At 51.5% G+C, this 25,464-nt stretch overlaps 1 protein-coding gene across 1 annotated transcript; it reads left to right on the top strand.

Moving 5' to 3' along the window:
• The first annotated feature begins 381 nt into the window (after positions 1–381).
• On the top strand, positions 382–24,976 carry ZSCAN1 (zinc finger and SCAN domain containing 1). Its single transcript, XM_078439228.2, has 7 exons — positions 382–1,036; positions 1,403–1,496; positions 3,256–3,726; positions 10,692–10,771; positions 17,337–17,448; positions 17,648–17,782; positions 17,825–24,976. The coding sequence occupies exons 3-7, from the start codon at positions 3,357–3,359 to the stop codon at positions 18,919–18,921; spliced, it is 1,794 nt and encodes a 597-aa protein (XP_078295354.1). The 5' UTR covers positions 382–1,036; positions 1,403–1,496; positions 3,256–3,356; the 3' UTR covers positions 18,922–24,976.
• Positions 24,977–25,464: the final 488 nt, after the last annotated feature.

The raw sequence follows: 25,464 nt of genomic DNA, 5'->3' as shown, positions 1-25,464 counted from the left end.
GGGACATATTATATTAACACAGACATATTTAAAAATATTTTTAACATACGAAATGTGAGACAGTCTTATAGTAAACAAACAAGAAACCACGTTGTTTAAATAGAATTTCTGCCTTTCGTTTGGCAAGCGCATAGCAAAAAGAGAGCGCTCGGGCAGCCCTCCCCATCCTTTTACCAGTCACCCCGCACCATCCTCACGTCGCTGCGCCGCAGCGTGCCCCGTTGCCGTGGCGACCGAATCCCTCCAGGGTAACTCTGGGGCACCGTGGGGGCGAAGGACCTATTCCGGGCGGCTTCCGATTGGTCGGCGAAGTCCCGTGCGTTACGACCCCTCCTTCCCCGCCAGGGGGCCCGTGGCGCGTGACGCTCGGGGACGATTCTGTGCGCCCCTCCGAGCCAATGGCGGTCGCCCGCGGCGCGCGGGGTTCTGGGAGTTGTAGTCCGCGCGGCGGCGGCAGGGCTCGCTCGCAAGCCGAGGCGCCGCCATGACGGAGCGGCCCTGGCCGGAGCGGAGCCCGCGCGCGGTGAGTCCGCCGCGGCCCGTCCGGCCCTCCCGCCGCCCGTCCCTCGTCCATCAGTGCGCCCGCCGGGCTGGCCGGCCGCGGGAAGGGGCCGCGGCGCGGGCCGAGGGCTCCGGAGTCGGCGGGCGCTGGCCGGGATCGCGTTAGAGGAAGCGCGGGTGGAGACGAGTCTGGGCTCGGGCGGGAGGCACAGCCCGGGGCAGGCGGCGGGGCCGAGCCGGGTCGGGGAAGCCGTCGGGGGGCCCCGAGGTGCCCCGGGATGAGGGAGACGGGCGAGCCTCGCAGGCCACGCGGGGGGCTGAGGTGGAGGGGGCAGGGGGCCGCGGCGCGCCCTTCCGCCCAGCCCCGGCCCCGGTGGGCATCTCCCCTCCCCAGAAGCCAGGGCAGAAAGCCCCTCCACCCTCGTTCGTCCGCTCCGGACCCCCCTCCGCCCAGCCCAAGCCCTCCCTCCCCCCCACCAGCCAGCAGCCCCGAACCTGACACAGTGTCAGCAGCAGATGTCAGTGCCCACCCCAGGTAAGCCTGGCCTGTCCACGTGGCTTGGAGCCCCACAAGTGACACTTAGAGACCCCCCCCCCACATCAATCCAGGTTACCCCCAGAGTGGATCTCCAGGACCTCAAGACCACAGCTCTCCCTACGTAGGCCCCAGAGCCTCCTTGCTACATAGACGTTAAGTCCCCGCCCCATCAGCCTAAGACCCCTACATCTTTCAGGACCCCTCATCAGCCTGGGCTTCCCATGTGGTCCACACCCCCACATGACAACATCATCCCCCCACTGTGGACCCCAGACACGTGCCCATAGGCCTCGGGTGCTTTCAGCTAGGGGCCCCACTTGATCCCCTCTAGATCCTCCATAAACTCAGCTTCTCCCCACGTAGACTTCATCCCAGGACCCCGGAGGGTGCTGAGGGGCTGCAGTTCTCCACCCTGGAATCTGCCCGGGGCGCACTTCCCTGCTCACCGGCGAGAAGGGTAAGGTCTGAGATCCCAGAGCAGAATGGCTGCTTGAACCTTGTGGAGCTGCGAACGGGCCCTTTTACTTTTTAAAAACTACACATAGGAAAGTGTTACTACAGCATAAGAGTGTTTTTGCCTGTGGTCTCAGCAGGGGTGGCAGAGCTTGTAAACTCCCAGTCAGGGTGCTGGCGTCAGAAAGCAGGCTTGAAGCTTACTGGCAGGGCACAGCCCTCGTGAGTTGCCCTCCCAGCCTTGGTACACCTCTCCTTTCTTCCTGATTGTAAAACCCACACACGTGCACATGAGAAGTTCTCCAGAGGATCCAGAAGGAAAAAATCACATGGAATGTTCCTCCGCTTTTCACTTGTCATAAGCATTTCCCATGTCATTAAAAATCCTTCCTCAATGGTTTTGTTCTTTCCTCCCCTCCCCCCACATGATCACAATACCATTTGGGGGACATTCAGAGACTAGGAAGAACACGGAGCATATGGCTGGCCACCCTTGGGCCTCTTTCCCAGTGGCCCTTTTTGGGACCCTCATACATCATTTTGCATCCCACTCTCCCCTGTACCTCATGCCATCTGTATGTCATGTCTGTGCTTCCCTTGAGCATGTAATGTTACCATGTATTTTGCAGTCCTAAATTCTTTGCCATGTGATGGGAGGGCAGTTGATCCCGCCAGGCTTGACTTTTGGGCACTTTTGTTGTGAATCTTGGTGCCTAAATCTTTGTCCCAATTTCAGATAAATTCCACAGCATGCGAACTTCCAGAATCGTCTTGATATACAAGCTGCCACAGTGCTTTCCAGAAAGGTCGTGCCAGCTTTTACTTTCATCATCGGATCAGCACAGAGTACAAGTGTTAAAAAAAAAAAAAAAAAAAAAAAAAAAAACCTGCTCGTTTTTATTTTTATGACTAACATTTCAGTTATATGTTCACTATAGGAAGCTTGGAAAATGCACAAAATGCTATTTTCTCCCTGCCCTTTCCACTTTCCCTCTGCTTTTAAAGTCTCTATCCCTCCCTTGTTCTCCTTACTACCTCCTCCTTCAGCTCTAACTTGGCCAGACGTAGACAGCATAGGCAAGTAGAAAAGGCCGGAAAGCTACAGGCAAGGCAGGAGGCCTCTACTGCGCTATTGCATAGCATATCCAGCTGTTTCCATTTAAAGGGGATTTAAACTCCAGTTCCTTATTTTAAGTGCTCAGGAGCCCCATGTAGCTGATGCTACCACGTTGGACAGTACAGGTGGAGAGCATTTCTAACCCCATAGGAAGTTCTGCTGGGCAGTGCTGGCTACTTCACCAGGGCAGGAATCCTGTTCCCCTAGATGCTCTGTAAACCGTGTATTGAATGACTAAATGAATGAAGGATGGAAATGGATACTAAGCTAAGTAGGGAAATGAGATATGTTCATGATGAGATAAGGGTTGTGAAGACAGCACAGTGAGCTTGAGGAGACAAGGGTGACATTCTGAACCAGAGCATGGTGACACCCTGGTGTGGTGACAGCTGAGCTGGGATGAGCATCAGAGAGGAGTGTGGGTGGAACAGTAGGTGCAAAGGCCCTGGGGTGACCAGTGTGTTGTCTTCACAATGTAGCCTGTGAGGGCCATGTGTAAGATCAGGTCAGAATGAGATGGGGAGGGCTAAGATCAATTCCTTGGGAACTGGAGGTCAGGGCAAGGAGGTGGGGAGCCAAGGGGAGTCCTGAGCAAGGTGATGGCTACCATCTGATGTGGCCACTTTGCGCCTGCCCCTCTCTGCAGGCCCTGACTGCTGACTGCATCTGCCTGCCGCCACCTGGGTTTGTCTGGAGCTGCTGGGACTGTCCTGGGATCCAGTTCGCTTGCCCCCTGAGGCCGGAGAGATGCTCCCGCTGGCCAGAGCCCTCGCCTCCCCCAGGAGTCCCCAGACCCCAGCCCTGAGGGAGCAGGACAGGGCCCCTCAGCTGGCCGGCCCTGGGGATACCGAGGCCTGGCGCCTGCGTTTCCGACAGTTCCAGTACCGCGTGGCAGGAGGGCCACACCGCGCGCTGGGCCAGCTCTGGATGCTGTGCCGCCAGTGGCTGCGGCCCGAGGCGCACTCCAAGGAGCAGATGCTGGAGCTGCTGGTGCTGGAGCAGTTCCTGGGTGCGCTGCCCAGCAAGATGAGGACCTGGGTGCAGTCGCAGGGCCCTCGCACCTGCAGGGAGGCCGCTAGCCTGGTGGAGGACCTCACACAGATGTCGCAGCAGGAAGGTGAGGGGACGGGCCTCACCCCTGAGAGCGAGTGGCTGCAGGGGAGGAGCAGGTGCCGGGTTTGGGTTCTGGCCAGTGTCTCTGTGGCCCGGTGCCCAAGGATCGCGCTGCTTTTTCCTTTCGGACTCACAGTGTCGCATCCACCCAGCACTGCTCCCACCCACCCCCCACCCGCTCCTGTCCCGTTCCCCCTCCCGACCAGCAGCGCCCCAGACCATCTGAGCAGAACCCCTGCCTGTACATGTCCTACCCAGTGCACATTGTCGTATCACACACCTGTGTTTTTGATTTTGTTTTTTTTTTTTTTACATAAATGTCATTGTGCTGCACACCTCTGTCTGCCTCACTTCTCTCACTCAGTCGGTAATTGAGGATTCCTCCATTTTACCATGTATCCATCTGGCCTGTGGCTTTGCATTTGTCTGCTCTCCGTCAGAAGGACCCCGGGTCCCTCAGCCCACACGAGATGCTGTGGACCACGTGCCTCCCACCTCAGGCCCTGTCCAGGGATCCTGGAGGTGGCTAGTCCCTCCCCTGCATCCAGTCCATGGGACACAGACCCATCTCAGAGGCCCACAGGCTGGTTGTGGAGACAGACAACTGGGGCCACAGTTGTCACAGAATGGGTGTTAGAGGGAGCTCAACAGATGGAGGGGACTCCGATAGCTGCAAGGTCCACAGGCGGATCTGATGCTACCTGGGCTCCCCTCTCCCCCACAGGTGCTTTGTCCTCATGCTTTCTTGCCCCTGTGACTCTAGAACTCCCAGCCTCCCAGGCCCATGAAATGGGTTCCCTCTTTCCTAGTAATGTCAACAAAAGTGCAGACCCCATCACAACATCTGGAGGAGGTCAACTCAGGGCCTGGCACAGGTGCTGTGATCAGGGTGTCTTCAGGCCCTCGGTTCAGAAAAGCCTCGAAATCTACAGAAAACAGGGGTGTCAGGTCTCCACACTGCCTGCAGGAAGCTGGCTGACGTGCTCGGGAAAGCTGCATGTCCCGTTTTGCAGAGGCAAGACCCTAGTCCAAGTTGGGAGGCACTGAATGCCATCATGGACTCTTGTTCCTGGGTTCCTGTGGCATCATGAAGACGTGCAAGGCAGATAAAGTGGCCCTTGGAACTCACTGTTCCAGGGACAAAGAGGCCAAAAAGCTTTTGCATCTGGCCCCTGGTGGACCCACACAGCCTGCCACACTTAGGAGGCCCAGGCTAGCATTAATACTCTGCTGTTGCCATCTTGAGGTTCTGTATCATTTTTCAGCAGGGGGATTGTGTACATGTTTTGCACAAGTTGTGGTCCTGTGGACAGTGAGGTAGTTGGAGCAGCAGGTGGCTGGGCATAAGAAGGCGTTTCTACCTGCTGCGTGACTGCCTGGAAGTCAGGGACATGGGCAGGTGGCATCTGCATGCTGTCTCAAGATTAGGCTTCATTCCTTGGGTGGGGAACCTCCCGGAGGGTAGTGAGTGGGAAGGAACAGGAAGAGATGCACACTGAGGATGAGATGTGCCCAGGGGCTGGCTGGGGCAGGGCTGTGGACAGGGTGCCTAAAGCCCAGATGAAATCCAGTGGGAGCCTGACTCTCCTTCCTGTGAGTGGTCCTCTCCAGTCGCTGTGGCCCAAATGCAGGGTGAAGACAGAGCCAATATTTCCACTCAAAGTTCCTGATGGCTGGTGTCTGGAAAAATATCTGAACAGAACAGGTCTCTTCTTATTTTAGTCCATAGTGTGTCCCTCCCTCTGGCCCAGCCGTGAACCTGGGTACCCAGGAGTGTTGTGCCCACTGCAGCCTGTTTATTGACAGTGATGCTCTCAGGCACAAGAGGGAGAGCACTGGGAGAGAGAGCACACGCCTGGGGCTCTACTTTTATTGGAAGGAGGCTGTCTAGGGTCTTAGAAATATACTCTTTATTGGCTAATTTAAAGCAGAAGAGTGGTAATTAGAGTGTGAGAAAGGAGAACTAGGTCACCCAAACTGTCAGTTATCTGGACTACCCAGGGCTTTCCGAAAGAGGGACCTCCATGAGTGGGGGCTGCCCAATTCCTTATCTGCTTTTTTGCTGGAAGCTGTGTCATACAGCTGCAAATATGTTTATTCCAGATGGATGTATTTGAAATGGTTGCCTCAGCAATCAAAAGTTTAATGACTCCCCACAACCATCATCCTACCTTCTGTTCACACAGAAGCAGAGGGAGCTGTCAGCTCCTATGCCAACCCTGCAGCAGTTCTGACCCCAGATCCTGTCCTGGCTGGGTGCTCTGATCACCTGCCTCCAGGGCCTTCTCTCCCTACAGTCTGCAGCCTTGACCCTCACTGGATCCAGGGGTAGCCAGCTCATCTTCAAGGCCTGGCTCAGGCATCCATCCCTCTGAGAGGCTGCCCTGCAAGATGCCACTCATGTTCTTCGGGGTCCTTACCTCTCTGCGATGTTTTTAGGGTTTATCCTTTCCCTGCATATGTCCTAGTTCTCTGTCCTAGTTTATGTGAGCTTTATGAGAGCAAGAGCTCTGCATCCACCATCAGGTGGTTCCTGGACAGTGGGCAATACCAGACACCTAGTGGGTGCACAGCCAATCCAGGAGGGGAAAAGGCAGGTGAACAGAAACAGCAGGAAGATCCAAGGATGGGCCTTTGGCAACCACCAGGCACTGTTGGGTATATTGTATGAAGTAAGGGTCCAACTTTATTCTTTTGCACGTGGATTACCAGTAGTCCCAGCACCACTGTTAAAAAGACTCCTTTTCCCCACTGAATGGTCCTGGTACATTTGTGACAAATCAATTGGCCGTAGATTCTTAGTTCTGGACTCTCTTAGTTCTGGACTCTGTTAGTTCTGGACTCTCAATTCCTTTCCATTCTACAAGTCTCTCTTTATGCCAAATTTGTCTTGTAGCAAATTTTGAAAATTGTAGTAAATTTTGAAATCAAGAGGTATGTATCTTCCAACTTTGTCCTATTTTAGGGCTGTTTTGGCTATTCTGGGTCCCTGGAAATTTTATATAAATTTTAGGACCAGCTTTTTATTTCTGCAAAGAAGGAAAAAAGGCTGTTGGGGTATTTATAGGGATTACATTGGACCTGTAGATCACTAAATAATTTTGCTGTCTTAACAATATTAAATTTTCCAATCCGTGAACACAGAATGTGTTTAATAATAATAATAAATAATCATGTTATTTTTCTTTAATTCCTTTCAGCAGTTTTCCGGATTTCAATGTACAAGTCTTGTATCTCCCAGGCTAAATTTATTCCTAAGTATTTTATTCTTTTTGAGTCTATAAGTGGAACTGATTCTTATTATAAATGAAATTTCCTTAGTTTCCTTTTGGGGTTGTTCACTGGTGTTTATAGAAACACACTAATTTTTATGTGTTGATATTGTGTCCTGTAACTTTGCTGAATTCACTAATTAGCTCATGCCATCTGTGAATACAGATAGTTTTTCTTCCTTTCCAATTTATTTTTATTTTTTTTTTAAGATTTTATTTCTAAGAAGTCTCTGCATCGAACACAGGGCTCAAACTCACAACCCCAGATCAAGAGTTACACACTCCACCCACTGAGCCAGCCAGGCACCCCTTCCTCTCCAATTTAGATGCGTTTTTTTTTTTTTTTTTCTTTTTGTTGCCTAATTGCTCTGGCTAGAACTTCCAGTACAATGTTCAATAGAAGTGGTAAAAGCAAACATACTTGCCACATTCTTGATTGGGGGTAAGCTTTCAGTCCCTCAAAATTATGATGCTGTATCATGAAAGGGTGCTGGCTTACATCAAATGCTTTCTCCTCGTCAATTGAGATGATCATGTGATCTATTAATATGGTGCAGTACGAAGCTTGATTTTGATATGTGGAACCACATGAGAGTTTGATTATAGCATGTCTCAGTGTGGGTCTCTTTGAGTTCATCCTACTGGAGTTTGTTTAGCTTCTTGAATGTGTAGATTCATGTATTGTATCTATTTTAGGAAGTTTAGCCATTATTTTAAAAAATATTTTCACTCTCTTTTGATCTTCTCCTTCTGGGATTCCCACTATATGTCTGTTGGTATGTTTTATGGTGTTCCTACAAGTCCCTTAGGCCCTGTTCATTTTTCTTCTCCTCAGACTGTACAATTTTAATTGACCTATCTTCAAGTTTACTGATCCTTTTCTCTGCCAGCTTGAATCTGCTGTTGAACCTCTCTAGCAAATTTTTCATTTTAGTTCTTATACTCTGCTCCAGAATTTCTATTTGGTTCCTTTTTATAGTTTCTCCTTATTGATATCCTTTATTTGTTGAGAACACAATTCCCCTGATTTTTGATAGCTCTTTGTTTATGTATTCCTTTAGCTCTTTGAAGGTATTTAAGACAGTTGATTTCAAATCTTTGTCTAGTTAAGTCCAATGTCTGGGCTTCCTCGAGGATAGTTTCCATTAGTTTCTTTTATTCTTGTGAATGAGATATACTTTCTTGGTTCTTTGTATGCTTCTTAATTTGTTGTTGGAAACTGGGCATTTTTAGTATTTGATAATATAATGTGATAACTCTGGATATCAGATTCTCTTCCCTCTCCAGGGCCTGTTTATGCTTATTGTGGATTTAATTGTTTATTTTGATAACTTCTTTAAACTATTTTTGAACTATTTTTGCAAAAACTACATTCTTTGTTGTGTGTGCTCACTAAAGTTTGTTTCACGAATTTAGTGGTTAGCTAGTGATGTGACAGAGATTTCCTTAAATGCCTGGAGCCAACAAAACAAAACTCTCCTGGTTTTTGTTGGTTGGCTCTGAGTTGAGGTCCTCCTTCAATGCTTAGCCACTCCATTTACAACTATCTTTAAGTCTTCACTTCCCAGTTAATGGGGTCTAAAGATCAACCAGAGATGAAAGCTTGGGATCTTCTCATGTTTCCTACCATGTGTTTAGCCCTGAGCATATGCATGGCCTGCTAGACTCTCTAGTAAAGTCCTTATTCCTACATGTACTTCTTTCTCCAGACTCTTCTTTCCTAGGCTTTTTGGTCTCACTGCTGCTTGCTCCACTTATCCCTTGTTTCAGGTGACTAGTATGTCAGGTTGTGACTAGTATGTGCCTTTAAATGCTTTTGGCAAATGCTGTTCAGGAGGCCACTCCAGTCCTGAGGGTTCTGAGAGGGCATAAGGAAGGCAACCTCCTGAACCAATCCTTCAGAGAGTCACCAGACAGGTCAAAACACACAAATGCAATTCTTTGAGAACAAGATATGTCCTGCCCCCTGTGGCTTCAGCAAGCCACACCAATAATATGGATTGCCATCCCCACAGCCCCTTTTAGCTGGGGAGTGGGGTTGGTAGGCAGGTAAGTAAAAATCCCACAAAACCTTCTAGTTGAAATTCAATAGCTTCTTTCTTCATTAAGCATTCCCTCATCCTTGTAAGTTTGTTTTTTTTTTTTTTTAAATCAGATTCAAGTTCCCAAAAAGTTAAGTCTGAAAGTTTTTGCCAGCTTAATTGTTGCTTAATTGTGGATGCTTAATTGTGGAGGGATTAACTTTGGGAGCTCCCTACTCTGCCATTTTTTGGTAATGTTACCTTCCTGTTTGCTTTTTCAAAATAATGTTATTGAAACATAATTTCCATACCATATAATTCACCCACTTAAAAATACACAATTCAGTGATTTTTCATATATTCACAGAGTTGTGCAACCATTATCACCATCTAATTCCAAAACATTTTACTCCCTCCAAAAGTAAACCTCAGACCATTAGCAGTCACTCCCCATTCTCTTCTCCCCCCTAATCTAATCTACTTTTTGTCTTTACGGATTTGTCTGTTCTGTACATTTCATATAAATGAAATCACACAATATGTGGCCTTTTGTGTCTGGCTTCTTTCACTTAGCATAAGGTTTTCAAGATTCATCCGTGTTGTAAAATATATCAGTACTTCATTTTTTTTTTTATGGTTGAATAATACCCCATTGTATGGATATACCACAGTTTGTTTCTCCATTTATCAGCTGATGGACATTTGGGTTGTTTCCACTTTGGGGCTATGATGAACAATCCTGCTATGAGCATTCACATACAGATACTTGTGTGGACATATTTTCATTTCCCTTGGGAACACACCTAAGGAGGAGAAGTGCTAGGTCCTATGGTAACTCTATGTATAACTTTTTGAGGAACTGCCCAATTGCTTTCCAAAACTACAGTTTGCTTTTTATATGACACATTTTGAGCCTATAAAACTATGGAAAGTATTATAATGAACACCTGTGTAACTGCCATGAAGCCATCTCAGAGCCTAACCTCCTGAAAGGCAGCTTGATTTGAAGAAATGACACACTGTGGAGTTCACTGGATCCTCATGTCCCCTCACAGTCCTCTCAACCCTACTCTCCCTGTTGCTCCAGAGACAAAGCCTTGAATCTCTCATTGCATGTGCATGTTTGTACTTTTTCCTCTTATTTTGTATCCATAACAGTGTATGGCTCTGTTTCCCAAGTCCTAAACCTTCTATAAATGGTGTACCTTCTGTTAACTGTTATTCTGCCCTGGCTTTTGTCCCTCTACAATGTGTTTTGTGGTAGATCCAAGGGGGCTCTGCTTCAACCGTCTTTGCTACCTGACCACATTCCACCTCATAAAGACTTCTGTCCAGGCTTTTCATGTTAGTGCTACAGGATATGTCCTTTTCATGGGCCTCTCAGGAGCACACATGGGCATGGAGTGTTGGGTGAGAAGACCTGTCCTCGGCTGCCTCTGGGATCACCATGGCATGCCTGGCAGCCGTGGAAAGGTCTGGAGCAGGGGGTGGGGTGGGGCTGCATTTAGAAGCTTGTTGGAAGGATGGAGGCAGTGACACACTATTGCTCTTACCTTGGCCTCACTGGGGGTCTTCGGAGATGTTCCTGGGATGTGTTGCCCTCCTGGTGCAGGAAACCTGGGGGATTTGGGGGCTCTGGGCCCACAAGCCTCTCACCATCCCTTTCTCCCACCCAGTTCTGGTATCTCTCACCGACCACCAGGACGGGAGCATCAGCGAGGAGGAAGACGGGAAGAACCAGAAAGACCCATGCCAGGTGAGCCCAGGGCCCCTGGCTCCATGCTCCTACATTCCCAGGGCACCACGAGCATCAGTGCTGTGACAGGCTCAAGGACATCCCACCCAAGCTCTGTGCAAGGCTGTCCCCAACACTCCCAAGAAGCCTGAACTCCACACCTCTAAGTGGTCACACAAATCCCCAAAACCTGCTGGGGCTCAATGCTGGGCCAAATACAGTAAAATAGGGCTGTGCTTTGCTGCAGACATCACAGACACCATCTTCATCCCCCTCCACTTGGGCCCTCATCCAGTCCTTTCCCAGACACGAGCCAGATGCTGTAGCCCACGACTACATGCTGGGCGGTCAAATGATTTCTGGTGCTACCACTCCCAAGTGCCGGCACATAGGTGCCTGGGGGCCCTGGCCTGGGTCCCATCTGTGTTACTCTCTGTAGTAGTCTTATACCAGAAAGCCCTGTGGATTCTTGGAGGAGCCGGGAAAGACTCTGAGAGGGTGTCCCTTGCAGCAAGATCTGTTCCTGCAAAGGCCCCAAGTGAGAGGGGACCTGGGATCAAGTGTGTGTCAGGGACCCAGGGAAACTTGGTGTGGCTGGCACTCACCGAGTGATGGGGACAGGCCTCCAGCAGGGACCGGAGTGATTAAAACCGGGTGGGGGAGGGCATGGGGGGAGCAGGGAAGACCATGTAGATTTGTTAACAGGTAAAGCACAAAAGAAACAAAAGCCAAACCACATTTCCTTTCCCCTGGCACCAGATTCACAGCACCTTGCTCTCACCTCCTGTCACCTCTGTGACCTCACCCTTTCCGAGACCACAGGCCCCTCTGTCTCTCACTAATCTGCCCGTCTCTGAAATGTTAACCCTCCATGCGAAACCCCTGTCAGGATCTTCATCCCCTGCAGGTGGCTGTCAGCCTGGGTGTCCATGAGACATCCTGCCTTTCATACAGGGTCGTGTGGCTCCCCTCATTCATGATCCATACCGCCATCTTCCCCTCCCAAGCCCCTCTACACCATTCACAAGCAACCTGGAAGCACCTTTGGCTTCCTTGTGTTTTTTATGTCCATGCTCAGAGAGAAAAAGGACAGGAGTCATGTGCTTACCTTTTAAAAATGGGAATATCACAATGAGCACATTTGGAAGATGGAAGATCATTAGCCATCAGGGAAATGCAAATTAAAACCACGGTGAGACATCATTACACACCTGCTGGAATGGTTAAAAGTAGAAAGAGGGACAGCACCAAGTACTGGCAAGGATGTGGAAAAACTGGAACTGTTTCATTGCTGGTAGGAATGGAAAATGGAAAAATGGTTTGGTTGTTTCTTATAAAGTTAAGTATATACATGACATATGACCCAGCAATCCCTCTCCTGGGACTGGGTGTTTACCCAAATGAAACAAAAACTCATGTTCCTACAAAAACCTGTACACAAATATTCATAGCATTTGTTTGTACTAGCCCCAAACTGGAAACAACCTACATGTCCCTGTGATTGGATAAACACTCACTTATCCTGCACACCATGGAATACTACTCAGCAACATTATGGAAGAAACTCTTGATTCACACACAACTTGGATGGATCTGAAGGGCACTATGCTATCAAAACAGTTAATCTCAATAGGTACATACCGTGAAATCCTATTTATATGACAATCTTGAAAAGACAAAATGATAGCCACAGAGAACAGATCAGTGGACACCAGGCAGGAGTTCTGGGTTGATGAAACGTGTGACTATATGGGGCAGCACGAGGGAGTTTTCCCCAGGTGGTGGGACCATTCTGGTCCTGACTGTGGTAGTAGTTTCATGAATCTATATATGTGTTAAAATTCGCACCTGCATATGAACATGTGTGCATACACACGCATACATACATACACGCACGCACACACACACACATACACACAACAATTTTATACAATTAAGTAAAATTAAGATAAGTTAAATGAAAGAACCATTAAAAACGAGAATATTTCCCATCAAGCCAAAGTCCAGTCCCTTGTGTATCCCCAGAGACCACCCCACTCATGCTACTGGGGTCTAGCATCATTTTGAGGTTTGATTTGCATAGCTGGTTTTTTGAAGGACCCACCAGTCTGTATTTTGTTTCTTCTCTGGCCACTATGTTCTTCTGCCTGGAGACCGTTTTCAGTCTTTAGTTAATTAACAACAACAAAAGAAAGACATCTAAATGAAAACATGAGACAAAAGATGAATAATCCACCCACCCTCAGCAGAAGAGCCCATCCCACCGAAGAAACATGTGTACCTTTGTAGACATCACCGGCAGATCATCCCCGCCCTTGAACTCACCTGTGTGAGTTTCTATCTCTGACCTGCTATGGCTGAGGGGGAAAAAAGAGTTATTAATTGTCTTGTTTTAGGCTTGCAGGAGGAAATATCTTTTTTGTTTATTTCTTTATTTGAGAGGGGAGAGGAGAGACTGAGAGAAAGGGAGAGAGTAAATCCCAAGCAGGCTCCATGCTCTGCACGTGGAGCCCTACTTAGGGCTCAATCTCACGACCAGGAGATCACGACCTGAGCCAAAACCAAGAGTCAGACACTTAACCGACTGAGCCACCCAGGCACCCTAGAAATATATTTTCAAGTATCTTTTTGTAAAACTTTTTATCGTGGAAAACTTCAAACACACACCGTGTGGCAGGATGAATAATGACTCCACCAACCCCCTTGGCCCCACCAAATGTCCATGTCCTCATCCTTGGGACCTGGGAATGTTACCATAGGTGGCAAAAGGGACTTTGCAGGTGATTAAGTATGGAATGTGAGCAGAGGAGATTATCCTGGACTATCTGAGTGGATTCTAAATGTAATCACAAGTGTACTTAAAAGAGGGAGGCAGAAGGAGGTTTAACAACAGGAGACAGGGCAGTGGCCTGTGCACAGAGGTAGTGAAAATGGAGGAACGGCCATAAAACAAAGAATGTGGATGTGTCTAGAAGCTGAGAAAAGTCCAGGGAACAGACTGTCCCTGGAGAGCCTTCAGAAGGAATGAGCCTTGGCCAACTCTAACTTTAGCCCAGAGAAACTGATTTCTGGCCTCCAGAGCTGTGAGAGAAATCTGTGTTGTTTTCAGCCTCTAAGCCATAGGAAATCAATACACACTGCATACACCAAAGTAGAGAGGACAATGAACCCAGGGTTGTGTTAGGAATTTTGTGGGTCCTAAGAATTTCTGCCCCATAAAAATCATATCAAAGTTATATTCATGAGCTTCCACAAAATAGTAAAAGTTATATTTTATGACCATTTGGTATAAAGATGAATATATTCCAGGCTGGAATAGTTGCTATGTTCATTTTGTGTATGTGTCAGCTTTTAAAAGAAATTAAAACATTATCATGAGAAACCCCTTTCTCCAAAAAGTTTCATGGGCTCTGGGCATTATATTTCTGGCACATGATGGATAAGTCAGCCCCAGATGGGCCACAAGTGCCTGACACATAGCCAGATGTGTTGATGGAAATCCCTTTTCTATCCTGAATTCTCCCCTTGGAAATCACACACATGCTCACACCCCATCTCCATGCACTGCAATTAGGGTCTGGGCTTCAAGGACTTTTTTGTTTTCCCCCAACTGTATCTATAACATCTTTTTCTTTTTAATTTTTAATTGATATAACTGATGTGTAACATCAATTAATATGTGTCAGGTGTACAACATAATGATTCAATATATGTATATATTGCAAAATGATCAACTACAATAAGTCCAGTTAACATCCATCACCACACAGTTACCATTTTTTTTCTTGTGATGAGGACTTTTAAGATTTACTCTTAGCAACTTATAAATCTACAATATATTATCAACTATAATCCCCAATCCGTATGTTACAGCCCCAGGAATTACCTTTTTTATAACTGGAAGTTTGTACCTTTTGACCCCTTCATCTATTTTGTACCACCCCCACCCCTGGCAAGTCTTTTTTAGACATAAACCCAGCTCTGCTGCCTCAACTAACGCCATTAACAATAATCCGTCAACAGCAGTAAATAGCTGGTTGGCATTCACATATCCCATTGTTCTTATTTTCTTTTTCTTGGCTGGTTAGATGACAGATGTGGGCCCTCACGTCTCACTCACTGCCCAACACTGTCCCTGGAACGACCAGACCCCAGGGCCAACAGGACTTTGGGGACATTTTTGTGTTTGGAGATATAGAGAAGGCCCAGAAATATCCCATTTTTTGTGCCTGGCCCAGGTCTGTATATCTGCAGACATCTCTGCATGGCAACCTAAGCTTCCAAGACAGGCGGACTAATATGCCCTAGCACGCCCCCACCAGCGCGCCCGCGCACACACACGCATCCTGGGCTTTCTCTCTCACTTAACCCCTCCACCATCCATGGTCATGGCCTCGGCCACTGAGGAGGCAGGACTGGCAGCAGCTGAAGGTCTCAGGTGGTTGGAGTACCAGGAAGAAGAGGGAGAGGAACTCCTGCCTACTCCCTTGCAGATGGCAGCCTCTCTGGTGACTGTTATAGAATTTAATAAATGTTGTTTTATAATCAAAACTAGTATTTAGCAAGAGACAGAAAATCAATAATTCAGCCAAACACATTATCCATATATTCTCAGCCTGAAAGTGAAGAATCTTATACCTTAATTCCCTCCCACTGCACCCTGTCCTCAGCTCCCTCCCTCCGTGAGTCTCCAGCACCTATCAGTCCCGTCTGGGCCTCTGGGAAGCCTTAGAACCCTGCACCTGCACTCCAGCACCCTGGGAGGGTAGGTTGAGAGAAGCAGAAAGCAGAGACCAACCAAAGACAGGCCTTTCCAACATGGGCTTGACCTCCTGCCTGCTTCTCACTTCTTGTTGGTCCCAATGCACTTTCTCGAATATTGTTCATTTGTATTGAGGGATATCACTGTGCTCTTTCTCTAGCCACAAAGCCTGAATGACCCAGCCACTACAGTGGAAGTTTGCGAAGCCCTTGCCAGGTGCTTAGCTCTGAGCAAGTTGCGCAGATATCCCCTTTGAGACCCAGAGAGGAAAAGCTCCCGGGGCCATACAGCAAGTGAGCCAGAGCCTGGATGAAAGTTTCAGATTCTCACTATTCAGTGGCAAGCAATGATGTCACTTTGTGTGGGATCTGTGTACTCATTGGCGGGATGGGTGACAGGAGTGCTTTGGTGACAGATGAGACCTAGAGCCCCACTGCTGCTCACCACCATCGGGGCGGTGGGGGGGGGGGGCGCTTGTTCTCAGGGACAGTGCAGCTGTGAGGAACAGTTCAGAACCCCATAAGTGATATTGACCTGACTCCATACATAGGACTCTGCTTAATGCCACCTTGTTGCCATGAAATTGTCAATGGTTTTCAAGTGAGGGTGTATTAGGTAGGGTTTTCCACAGAAACAAAACCAGAAGGATTTATATAGACATAAAGAGAGATTTACTGTTGCTTCTTGGACTTTTGGCGAAGATCAAGTGCAGAGAGATTTACTATAAGGAACTGGCTCACACGATTACGGAGGCCAAGAAGTCCCTGATCTTCTGGTGGGGATTCCACCTCAAGTCCAAAGGTCTGAGGACCAGAGGAGTCCCAGTCTGAGTCCAAAGGCCAATAATCAAGGTGGGGTCCAATATCTGAGGGCAGAAGGCGGCTGTCCCAGCTCAAGCAGAGAGCATAAAGGCACCCTTCTGCCTTCGTGTTCAACTTGGGCCCTCAAAGGATTGGGTGATGTTCACCCACATTGGTGAGGATGACCTTTACTCAGACTACTAGTATAAATGCTGGTCTTCCCTGGAGACATCCCCACAGATACCAGGAATGATGTTTTACCAGCGATCAGGTCATCCCTTAGCCTAGTCACATTGACATAGAACTGGACACATAGAACACATCACAAAGGAGCCTTGTATTTCCATTTTGCAAGGTGGGGGGGGGGGGGGAGTGTGTCTCAAATTATGTCCTAGTAACAGCCCTCTGGGAATGTGCATTTGGGATGTTAAAATTAAATAAAAAAGGAAACCAGATCTGAACATTCCCTGAGCAGACAAAGCCACTTAAAGCCACAGTAAGTGAAACTTAATTTAGTGTGTTTTGCAAAACAAGTGAATTATAATCTGGGCCACCTTGTGCAAATGCCTCTGGCGGTTATTAAAGAAACTTAGGTCATCTTCCTAAACGCAGTGTAAGATAATCACTTTGAGTCAACCCCTGCCACTGGAAAACCCCAGTATTACCTATTACAAAGGGAATAACTGTCACCAAAAAAGTTAAAATGCCTTCCTCACTTTCACTGTATAAGCCTCCAAACTTCCTATCAATCTTGGATTTGAAAGCTCTCAGTTCACAGACTATTCCTATACGCACAATAAACTGTTACTAACTACTATTTATTGGTTTGGTGGCTTTTTTTTTTTTGGCACCTTTTTTGGGGGGAGGCAGTGGCTTTAGTTTCGCTATTCCTGGATTTTTGAAAGGAGGCAATGGTGTCTGTCCCTCTGCTGTAGTGGCACTGGGTGGATGGCTCTCTGGTGGCTGCTCCAAGCTGTGGGTGGCATGGGGCAGTTGCTGAATGGGACTGTGTTTGCCATTCCAGGCATCGGAGCTGGGGCTCCCCCAGGAGGGCGAGTGGCTGCAGCCTGCCCAGCCCCAGCGGAGTCCCCACACCAGGGCGGGGGCCGAGGCATCCTGCACCCTGGGCTCACTCGGTGAGTGTTTGGGTCCTACAGCAATCCTGAGGACTGGGGCCTGGCAAGGGTTAGACTTTGCTGATGGCAGTGTTGGGGGTGGGGGGGAGCTTTGGTGATTAACTCTATACCTCCTCCAGATTGTGCACACCAACAGTGGGGACTGATATTGGCAACCCCTGCCCCAACAGCTACTCAAACGTTTCCACCCCTTGACCAGGGCTTCAGCCTCCCAGCATGAAGGCAGACAGACTGAGGATGCTGCAGCATGAGGTCCCTTCAGCAGCCTGCCCAGGTGAGGACAAGGGGGCCCCGGGGCTGTGGGATCTGCCCCCAACCCCACGTGCCCCTTTATCTTAAGCGAGGGAAAGATGGAGAACAAGAAAGCTCTACTGAGTACCAGCAGCTGGCTGCCTGCCCTTCTCTGCAGCCCTTGGGGGGCAGGGGCGGGGAGGCAGTGTGGCCTCCAGCCTCTGTCCCTTCACTAACAACCCTTTTCCCTTACCCTCCCCAGGCCTGGGCTGCTTGCCTGTGAAGCCTAGTGTCTGGGATGAGCCTCCCTGTGGGCAGGTCCGGGACAGAGCCCTGGAAAACAGGCACTGTCTCCCCAGGCTGGCCCAGGACACTCCCCAGGCCGAAGGGAGTGCCTGGCAGGCAGGGGCTGCCCCCAGGGACACTATGCTTCAGGGCCCTGGGGGCCAAGGGCCTGCTCCAGAGAAGCCCCTGCACCTGCGCCCTCAGCCCAGCCTGGTTGCAGACCTCACCCTCCCAAGTGCTCAGAGCAGTAGTCCCCAAAAGGGACTTGGGGACCGTGATGCCAGCAGCACCCACCTGCCCTTACTCAAAGACACCAAAGCCTCCCCCGAAGAGTCAGGGCGGCCGGCTGTTGCCCCCTCCTCCGGGAGCTCAGCGGCGCCGCCAGTCCCTCCAGGGACGCGGCCCTTCGCGTGCGCCGAATGCGGGGAGGTCTTCACCTGGGTCACCCACTTCATGGAGCACCAAAAGCGCCACCTGGAAGAGGGGCCCTTCTCGTGTCCCGAGTGCGGCAAAACCTTCCTGCACGCCTCTGTCCTGGGGGAGCATCGGAAGATCCACCTGCTGGAGCCGCTGCCCAAGAGGCCCCGCCGGAGCGGGGGCGAGGAGCCAGGAGAGGCCGACCCCCAGGAAGCGGCAGGGCAGGCCCAGGACTCGGATGGAGGCCGGCGCGGTGAGCCCTCCGGCCGCGGGGAGCCCTCGGGTCTCGGGGAGCCCTCCGGCCGCGGGGAGCCATCCGGCCTCGAGGAGCCCTCCGGTCTCGGGGAGCCCTCCGCCCGCGGGGAGCCTTCCGGCCGCCGGGAGCCTTCGGGCCGCCGCGAGACCTCGGGCCGCCGCGAGCCCTCGGGCCGCCGCGAGCCCTCCGGTCGCGAGCGGCCCTTCGAGTGCGGCGTCTGCGGGAAGGCCTTCCCCTGGATGGTCCACCTCCTCGACCACCAGAAGCTGCACGCCACGCAGTGAGCGGACGTGCGTCCCGGGTGACAGCGACCCCCCGGCGGGCTCGTCCCGCGGGGCGACCCGGGACCCACCGCGTCCCCCCCCTCCCCGGTGACAGCGACCCTCGGTGGGCTCATCCTGCGGGGCGACCCGGGACCCGCTTCCCTGCCGCCGTGTCCCCCGGATGACAGCGACCCTCGCGGACTCGTCCTGCGGGGCGACCCGGGACCCGCCGCGTCTCTGGGTGTCGCCGCGCCTGCCTCTTACCCCGAGTGACAGCGACCTTCGGCGGACTCGTCCTGCGGGGCGACCCGGGAGCCGCCGCCCCGTTCTCCAGGTAACAGCGACCTTCGGCGGACACATACTGCGGGGCGACCCCAGAACCGGGCGCGCCTGCCGCTTACCCCGAGTGACAGCAATCACCGAAGGGCTAGTCCTGCGGAGCGACCCGGGACCCGCCACCCCCGCCGCCGCGTTCCCCGGGTGACAGCGACCCCTGGCGGACTCGTCCTGCAGGCGACTCGGGACACGCCACGTCTCTGGGTGTCGCCGCGCCTGCCGCTTACCCCGAGTGACAGCGACCCACGAAGGGCTCGTCCTGCGGGGCGACCCGGAACCTACCGCGTCTCCCGGGTGTCGCTGCGCCTGCCGCTTACCCCGGGTGACAACGAACCTCTGCGAACTCGTCCAGCGGAGTGACCTGGGACCCGCCATCCCCGCCGCCGCGTCCCCCGGGTGACAGCGACCCCTGGCGGACTCATCCTGCAGGCAACCCAGGAACCACCGCGTGTCTGGGTGTCGCCGCGCCTGCCCCGTTCCCCGGGTGACAGCGACCCCGGGTGTTCGTCCTGCGGGGTGACCTGGGACCCACCGCGTCTCCCGGGTGTCGCCGCGCCTACCGCTTACCCCGGGTGACAGCGACCCTCTGCGAACTCGTCCAGCGGAGGGACCTGGGACCCGCCATCCCCGCCGCCGCGTCCCCCGGGTGACAGCGACCCCTGGCGGACGCGTCCAGCAGGCAACCCAGGACCCGCCGCATCTCTGGGTGTCGCCGCGCCTGCCCCGTTCCCCAGGTGACAGTGGCCCCCGGGTGTTCGTCCTGCGGGACGACCCGGGACCCACCGCATCCCCCGGGCGTCTCCGCACCTGCCGCTTAACCCGAGTGACAGCGACCCACGAAGGGCTCGTCCTGTGGGGCGACCCGCGACCCACCGCGTCTCCCGGGTGTCGCCGCGCCTGCCGCTTACCCTGGGTGACAACGACCCTCTGCGAACTAGTCCAGCGGAGCGACCCAGTACCTGCCACCCCCGCCGCCGCATCCCTCGGGTAACAGCGACCTCCGGTGGACTCGTCCTACAGGTCACCCGGGACCCGCCGCGTCTCTGGGTGTCGCCGCGCCTGCCGCTTACCCCAGGTGACAGTGACCCCCCCCCCGGGGGGCTCGTCCTGTGGGACGACAGGACACCCACCTTATCTCCCGGGTGTCGCCGCGCCTACCGCTTACCTAACCGAATGACAGCGACCACCGAAGGGCTCGTCTAGCTGAACAACCTGGGACCAGCCACCCCCGCCACCTCGTTCCCCGGGCGACAGCGACCCCTGGCGGACTCATCCTGCAGGCGACCCGGGACCCGCCGCTTGTCTGGGTGTCGCCACGCCTGCCGCGTTCCTTGGGCGACAGCGACCCCCAGCGCCGCGCTCAGCTGGGCAGTCCGCCGTCTGTGTTCCGCAGGCGACAGAAGAGGAGCTTCGCCAGCGCCAGTTCCAGGAGCTTTTCCGGGGGGCGCCCTTCACCTGCCGGCCCTCCTGCACTCCCGGGAAGGCCACCTCCTGCCCTCACAGACCCTGGGAGCCTGGCACAAACGCAGGGCTCTTCTATGTGGTCTTTCCCTTTCCTCTTCTTTTTTTTTTGTCCCAGCCCACCTTTTCCTTTTTCACTCTTTTTTTTATGATAAAGTACACACAACTTAAAACGTGCCATTTTAACTACCCATAATGCACAATTCGATGGCATTAAGTACATGCATAGGGTCGTGCAACCCATGTATTCTGGTACATTTTCATCACTCCCAAAATGGGTTCCCCGTACCCACTAGCAGTCACTTCCCACCTCCACTAGCAGTCACTTCCCACCTCCCCTCTCTCAGCCCTTGACACCTACTAATCTGCTTGCTTTCTGGAAGATTTTAGGCAGGATTTTTAGGACTGACCAAAACTGACCTGCACACGTTTCCGTTTGACTCACAGAATGACCTTTGTGTTTTTGTTTTTTTTTTTAAAGATAAATGCAAACATTTTTCAAACCACAGATGTCACATAAAAATCTGGCATTATGGTCACCCTGGATCTCCCCAGAGCAGGTGTTGGATCACCCAGGTGCCTCAGTTCACCCCACCACTGCTGGGGATGGCCCACGTGCATCTGGATTCAGCTTGACATCCATCCCTACCCCTTCATCGCTGGGCACCGCTTGCCCCCACGCCAACAAAAGCCTTACAAGTGTCTTTTTTTTTTTTTTTTTTTTGAACTTGGATAGTGTTGGATTGACTCTGACCCCACATAAGCAGAGACCTTCTCCTTTTAATCATCCATAAGTCGCCTTTCAACTGGAAAACTCTTCTGGACCTGCCCCGCCCAGCCCTCTGCTGCTTCTCGACCAAGCTGCCTCCTTCCTGCACCCATCCATAGCCTGTGTCCCCTGGCACCTTCCTGGGCCATGCAGGTCCCTCTGCTGCCTTCGCGCTATTTGCTGCACTTGCCTTCTTGGAGCTCTCTCTAGCTGGGCCTCCGGACCTTGTTCTTGCCTCGCTACAGCATCCTGGCTTATCCTCACTGAGGGCTTCCGGCTCTACTCCATGCCTTAATTTCTTGTGAGCTTCAGCTCCCTTCCCAAGCACCTTCTTTCTCATCCTGCTGAGGCGGAGTTTCTTCTTCGAAGCTCAGGTGGCAAGGTGGGGGAGAGGGTCTTGACCCCACAGTCAGCCTGAGTCTTCAGGTACAGCACACACGATGGACAGGATTATCCAGTGTCCCCACTGGTTGGTGACCAGGAGTTTATTCCAATGCAGTTTCCATTCCGATCCCCCTAAGTCAGAGGCATGTTCATAGCTCTCTGGGATGGAGCAGGATTGCAGGAGAGAGTGGGGGCTGCTGCCAGCAAGGCATCAGTCAGACCCCTAACTGCCATGCCCCCCACCCCCAGCCATCCTTGCGTGAATTCTCCGAAGATGTCTGCCTCGGCATCCCACGGACCAACTGCCCTCCAGTGACATCTGCCTGGTGTCCCTCAGTCCTCCACCTGAGCTTGTCCAAAGAACCCTAGTGCGAAAGAAAACCAACAGCCTCCCCTATGCCGTCTCTCCACCCTCCAAGGCCCCAGGCTTGCCCTGTTCCAGTTTCTCCTCTGCACTGAACTGTGCCCTCCTCCCTCTCTCTCTTCTATCGTCTTTTCTCCATCTTTGGATGACTGCAGCTGTGTCTAGGCGAACTCTGCCTCCAGTCCACTCCCCTCCATCCCATCCAATACCCACAGCCAGCAAGATCCTTCTGAAACAGACACGCTGAGATGACATAAAGCCCAGCAGACCAGTTCCCTCGAATCTCTTCCCACGTCAGTAGCTCTTGGCACTGGGGTGGTGGAGGCTGGCCTCCTGTGCCCACTCAGTTCCTGCTTGTCTCCACAATGACTCCTATGCTGGGCCTCCTCACCTCCTCGAGGGATGCCTCCTCTGCTTAGAAAAGTCTTCACTGCAGCATTTTACCAGCACCTGGCCCAGAGCAGCCCTTCGTGAGTGAGAATGGGTGAATGGTAACCAAACGAGTATGTGAGCTGCAGCCGCTGCCAAGACCCCACCGCAGGGCTGCAGTAATCAGCCAAGGAAGCCTTACCTGGACCTCTGAGGAGGGGAGCTGGCAGCACCATGGAAGGCTCCCCTCAACACCCTCTGCCTTGGCTGACAGGGGCAAGGATGTGGCCCAGGGCCCTGGGCCTGGAGAGTCACTCCTCCGAATCCCGATTCACCAAAGCCGCCAAACTGAGTTAATTGCCCGGCCTGCCTAGTCCCAAGATGCTGCTCAAGCTGTAGTGAGATAGAGCACTGGCCCCTCTCTTCTCTTTCTCCTCACTCCTTGCATGCTTGGCTCACCCTGTGCCTTCCTCTGCCAGCGTCCCCTGCAAGACCCCAACACCTGCCCACTAGGACGCTTCCCAGGCTCGTCTGTCCTCCAGCTCTTGTCACAGAGCATCTGCTGGGCCAGGCACTGGGTGCTGTGATGCAGCGCAAATCCTCATCATCTCACGCTCCAGGGAACCAGAGGAAAACAGACCACCCTCCTTCCCACTGAAGCCAGGACCTCTGGGAGGAGAAGAGGCCTGGGCACTGCTAGGTTCTGAGGCTCCCAAAATGACTTTTTGTTTAAAGGATGAAATATATCCACAAGGATAAACGCTGTAATATATTTAAATGTATATGTCAAACAATTTAACAAAATTAGAGTGTAATGAAGTTGTGCTATCCATAATGATTATAGAATTCCTTGAAAGCCACACTGATTTCTAATGCACCTGCTTCTGGTAGGGTCCTGTCACAGCCAGGTGAAGGCGACCCTGAGGTTAGAGGAAGTCAAGACTGGCCTGAGTGGTACCCAGCCACTGGTTACCAACACGGTCTGGAGTGGTGAGAGCATCACAGAGCTAGCCTTCAGATCATCCTGCTTAATGGACAGTGTTTTAAAACTCTTTGAATACCCTGTGAATCAAGAGATTTCACACAGAGATCCAAATTTTTGGCTTCTTTTGAGAAGTTCAGACCTGCGACACTCGGCTTACCTGTCCACGTGGCACCACTTGGCTGAGACCATCAGCATCCATCCCTTCAAACAGAGCCCAGCCCCTGCAGGCATTTGAGTTTATGAAAGTTGGTTGGAAAAAAACAAGGATTAGAAGGCTAGAGGAAGGTAACAGGGTCAAGTCCCAAGGGAGGTACGTAGAGCAACACGGCTCAGTATTAGGGCTGGGGTATGTCCCCGTGAGCAGGCAAGTCTGTGTGGCAGCATCAACAGCTCATCACCAGGACTCTGCCCAGACCTTTTTGAGAAAAAGATTTCATAATGGGAGTGTGTACACATATATACCTTTTGAGCCAGTAAAAGGAAGGTGGGGCGGGGGGGGGGGGGGGGGGGAGTAGAGTACATATTTTGTGGAAGAAAAAAGAAAAAAAAATAAGTATCTCTTTGAATTTGGGTTTGCAGGTGAGGGAACTGATAATTGACATCTTATGTATATTTTAAAGCCTTCAAACTGTAGTAGAGAGAAGAGCAGGTGGGCTTTCAGTATGACAATCACAAATGTGGGCCTTTTATAGTCTTTGAATGTACAAGACACTTTAAAGAAAAGCCAATAAGCTTGTCTTTGCCTTGTTTACATCAGTGCATTCTGATTTTGAGCCATCCATTATATATTTTTTTTTTTTTGTAACAACCAGTTTTAGGGCTTATGAAATGTAAGGTCTTTCATTCATGTTGAGAATCAGCCTAATCTTTTCAAGTGTCTTTGTGTGTAAAAAATGTACCCAGCTAGGTTCTTCCCTAACATGAGAATTCTTACTGTCTTCTCTGCTGTTTTCAGAGTCAGAGTTCTTTCAAAGAAAAAAATGCCCTTAAAACTTGTTCTTCGCTTCAAATTCAGCATGCAAACCCTGACTTGAATAAATCAGCCTTTCTTAAACAGGCAAGTGCACATCGCTCAGCCTTGGTTAGATTCTTTCCACTCACTGCTCCAGGGACGGTCAATGTTCATCAGTGAAAGTAAGTCTGGCTTGAGTGGGGAATGGCGAGTGTGCACATCTTGTCCACTGGCACCTAGTCCACTGTGCGCTGCTGTACCCGGGGCTCAGCGCCTGGCAGGCCTTGGTCAATGTTCAGCAAATGACAAATTCGGTCAGCGAGGGCACATGGGCTTTGAATATTATGCTGCTGTTCAAATGCACACATTTGACAATGACGTGAAGCAATTTAAAAACGTGTGCACCACGTGATGTTTCCTAGAACCCTGTACTAAGTACTGCAAAGCTGAGTCGGTGTGGCAAAATGTAAACGGCTCCTGTGTTTGGCATCTTAGTGGATGTTTCCGTTTTGTGTGTGTGTGTGTGTGTGTCATTGTTGTCTTGCATTTTGTTTATTTTTGGAAACACCGGTTGGTTTTACAACAATAAAGTTTACGGCACAATTTCCAATATGAAAGCAGTGTGTCGCTACTCCGAGGGGACTCACCTGGACGCTCACAATGCCTCCTCACTGGCCTCTCCGCCGCGGCCTTAGCGCGGCTGTGCCCCCGGTCCGGAGACTGCTCCCCAGGCTCTTCCCGCAGCCTTTGCTCAGCATCCCCGACCCCCCTGACCACTCTGTCTAAACTAGTCCCGGGCCAGTCCCCGCTGTAAGAGTGCGGGGGCGACGTTCGCGGGGCTCACGACACAGCCCGCACGGAGTGGACACTCGTGAGGGCGCCATAAGTACGGGCGTCGAAACTAGAACTCGGGTCCGGTCCCGCGCGACGACGGGTGGGGCAGA

The sequence above is a fragment of the Panthera onca genome, chromosome E2 (genome assembly GCF_046562875.1).
Source record: "Panthera onca isolate mPanOnc1 chromosome E2, mPanOnc1 haplotype 2, whole genome shotgun sequence".
NCBI lineage: Eukaryota > Metazoa > Chordata > Mammalia > Carnivora > Felidae > Panthera > Panthera onca.
The sequence above is the reverse complement of the archived record's forward strand: the minus strand, read 5'-3'. Positions and strand labels throughout refer to the sequence as shown.

Bases quoted from the DNA above. Each gene is read 5' to 3' on its own strand.
- ZSCAN1 (XM_078439228.2), top strand. From the start codon at position 3,357: ATGCTCCCGCTGGCCAGAGCCCTCGCCTCCCCCAGGAGTCCCCAGACC. The intron at 3,727-10,691 runs GTGAGGGGACGG...TCTCCCACCCAG, and splicing joins ACAGATGTCGCAGCAGGAAG to TTCTGGTATCTCTCACCGAC. The intron at 17,449-17,647 runs GTGAGTGTTTGG...CCCCTTGACCAG, and splicing joins CTGCACCCTGGGCTCACTCG to GGCTTCAGCCTCCCAGCATG.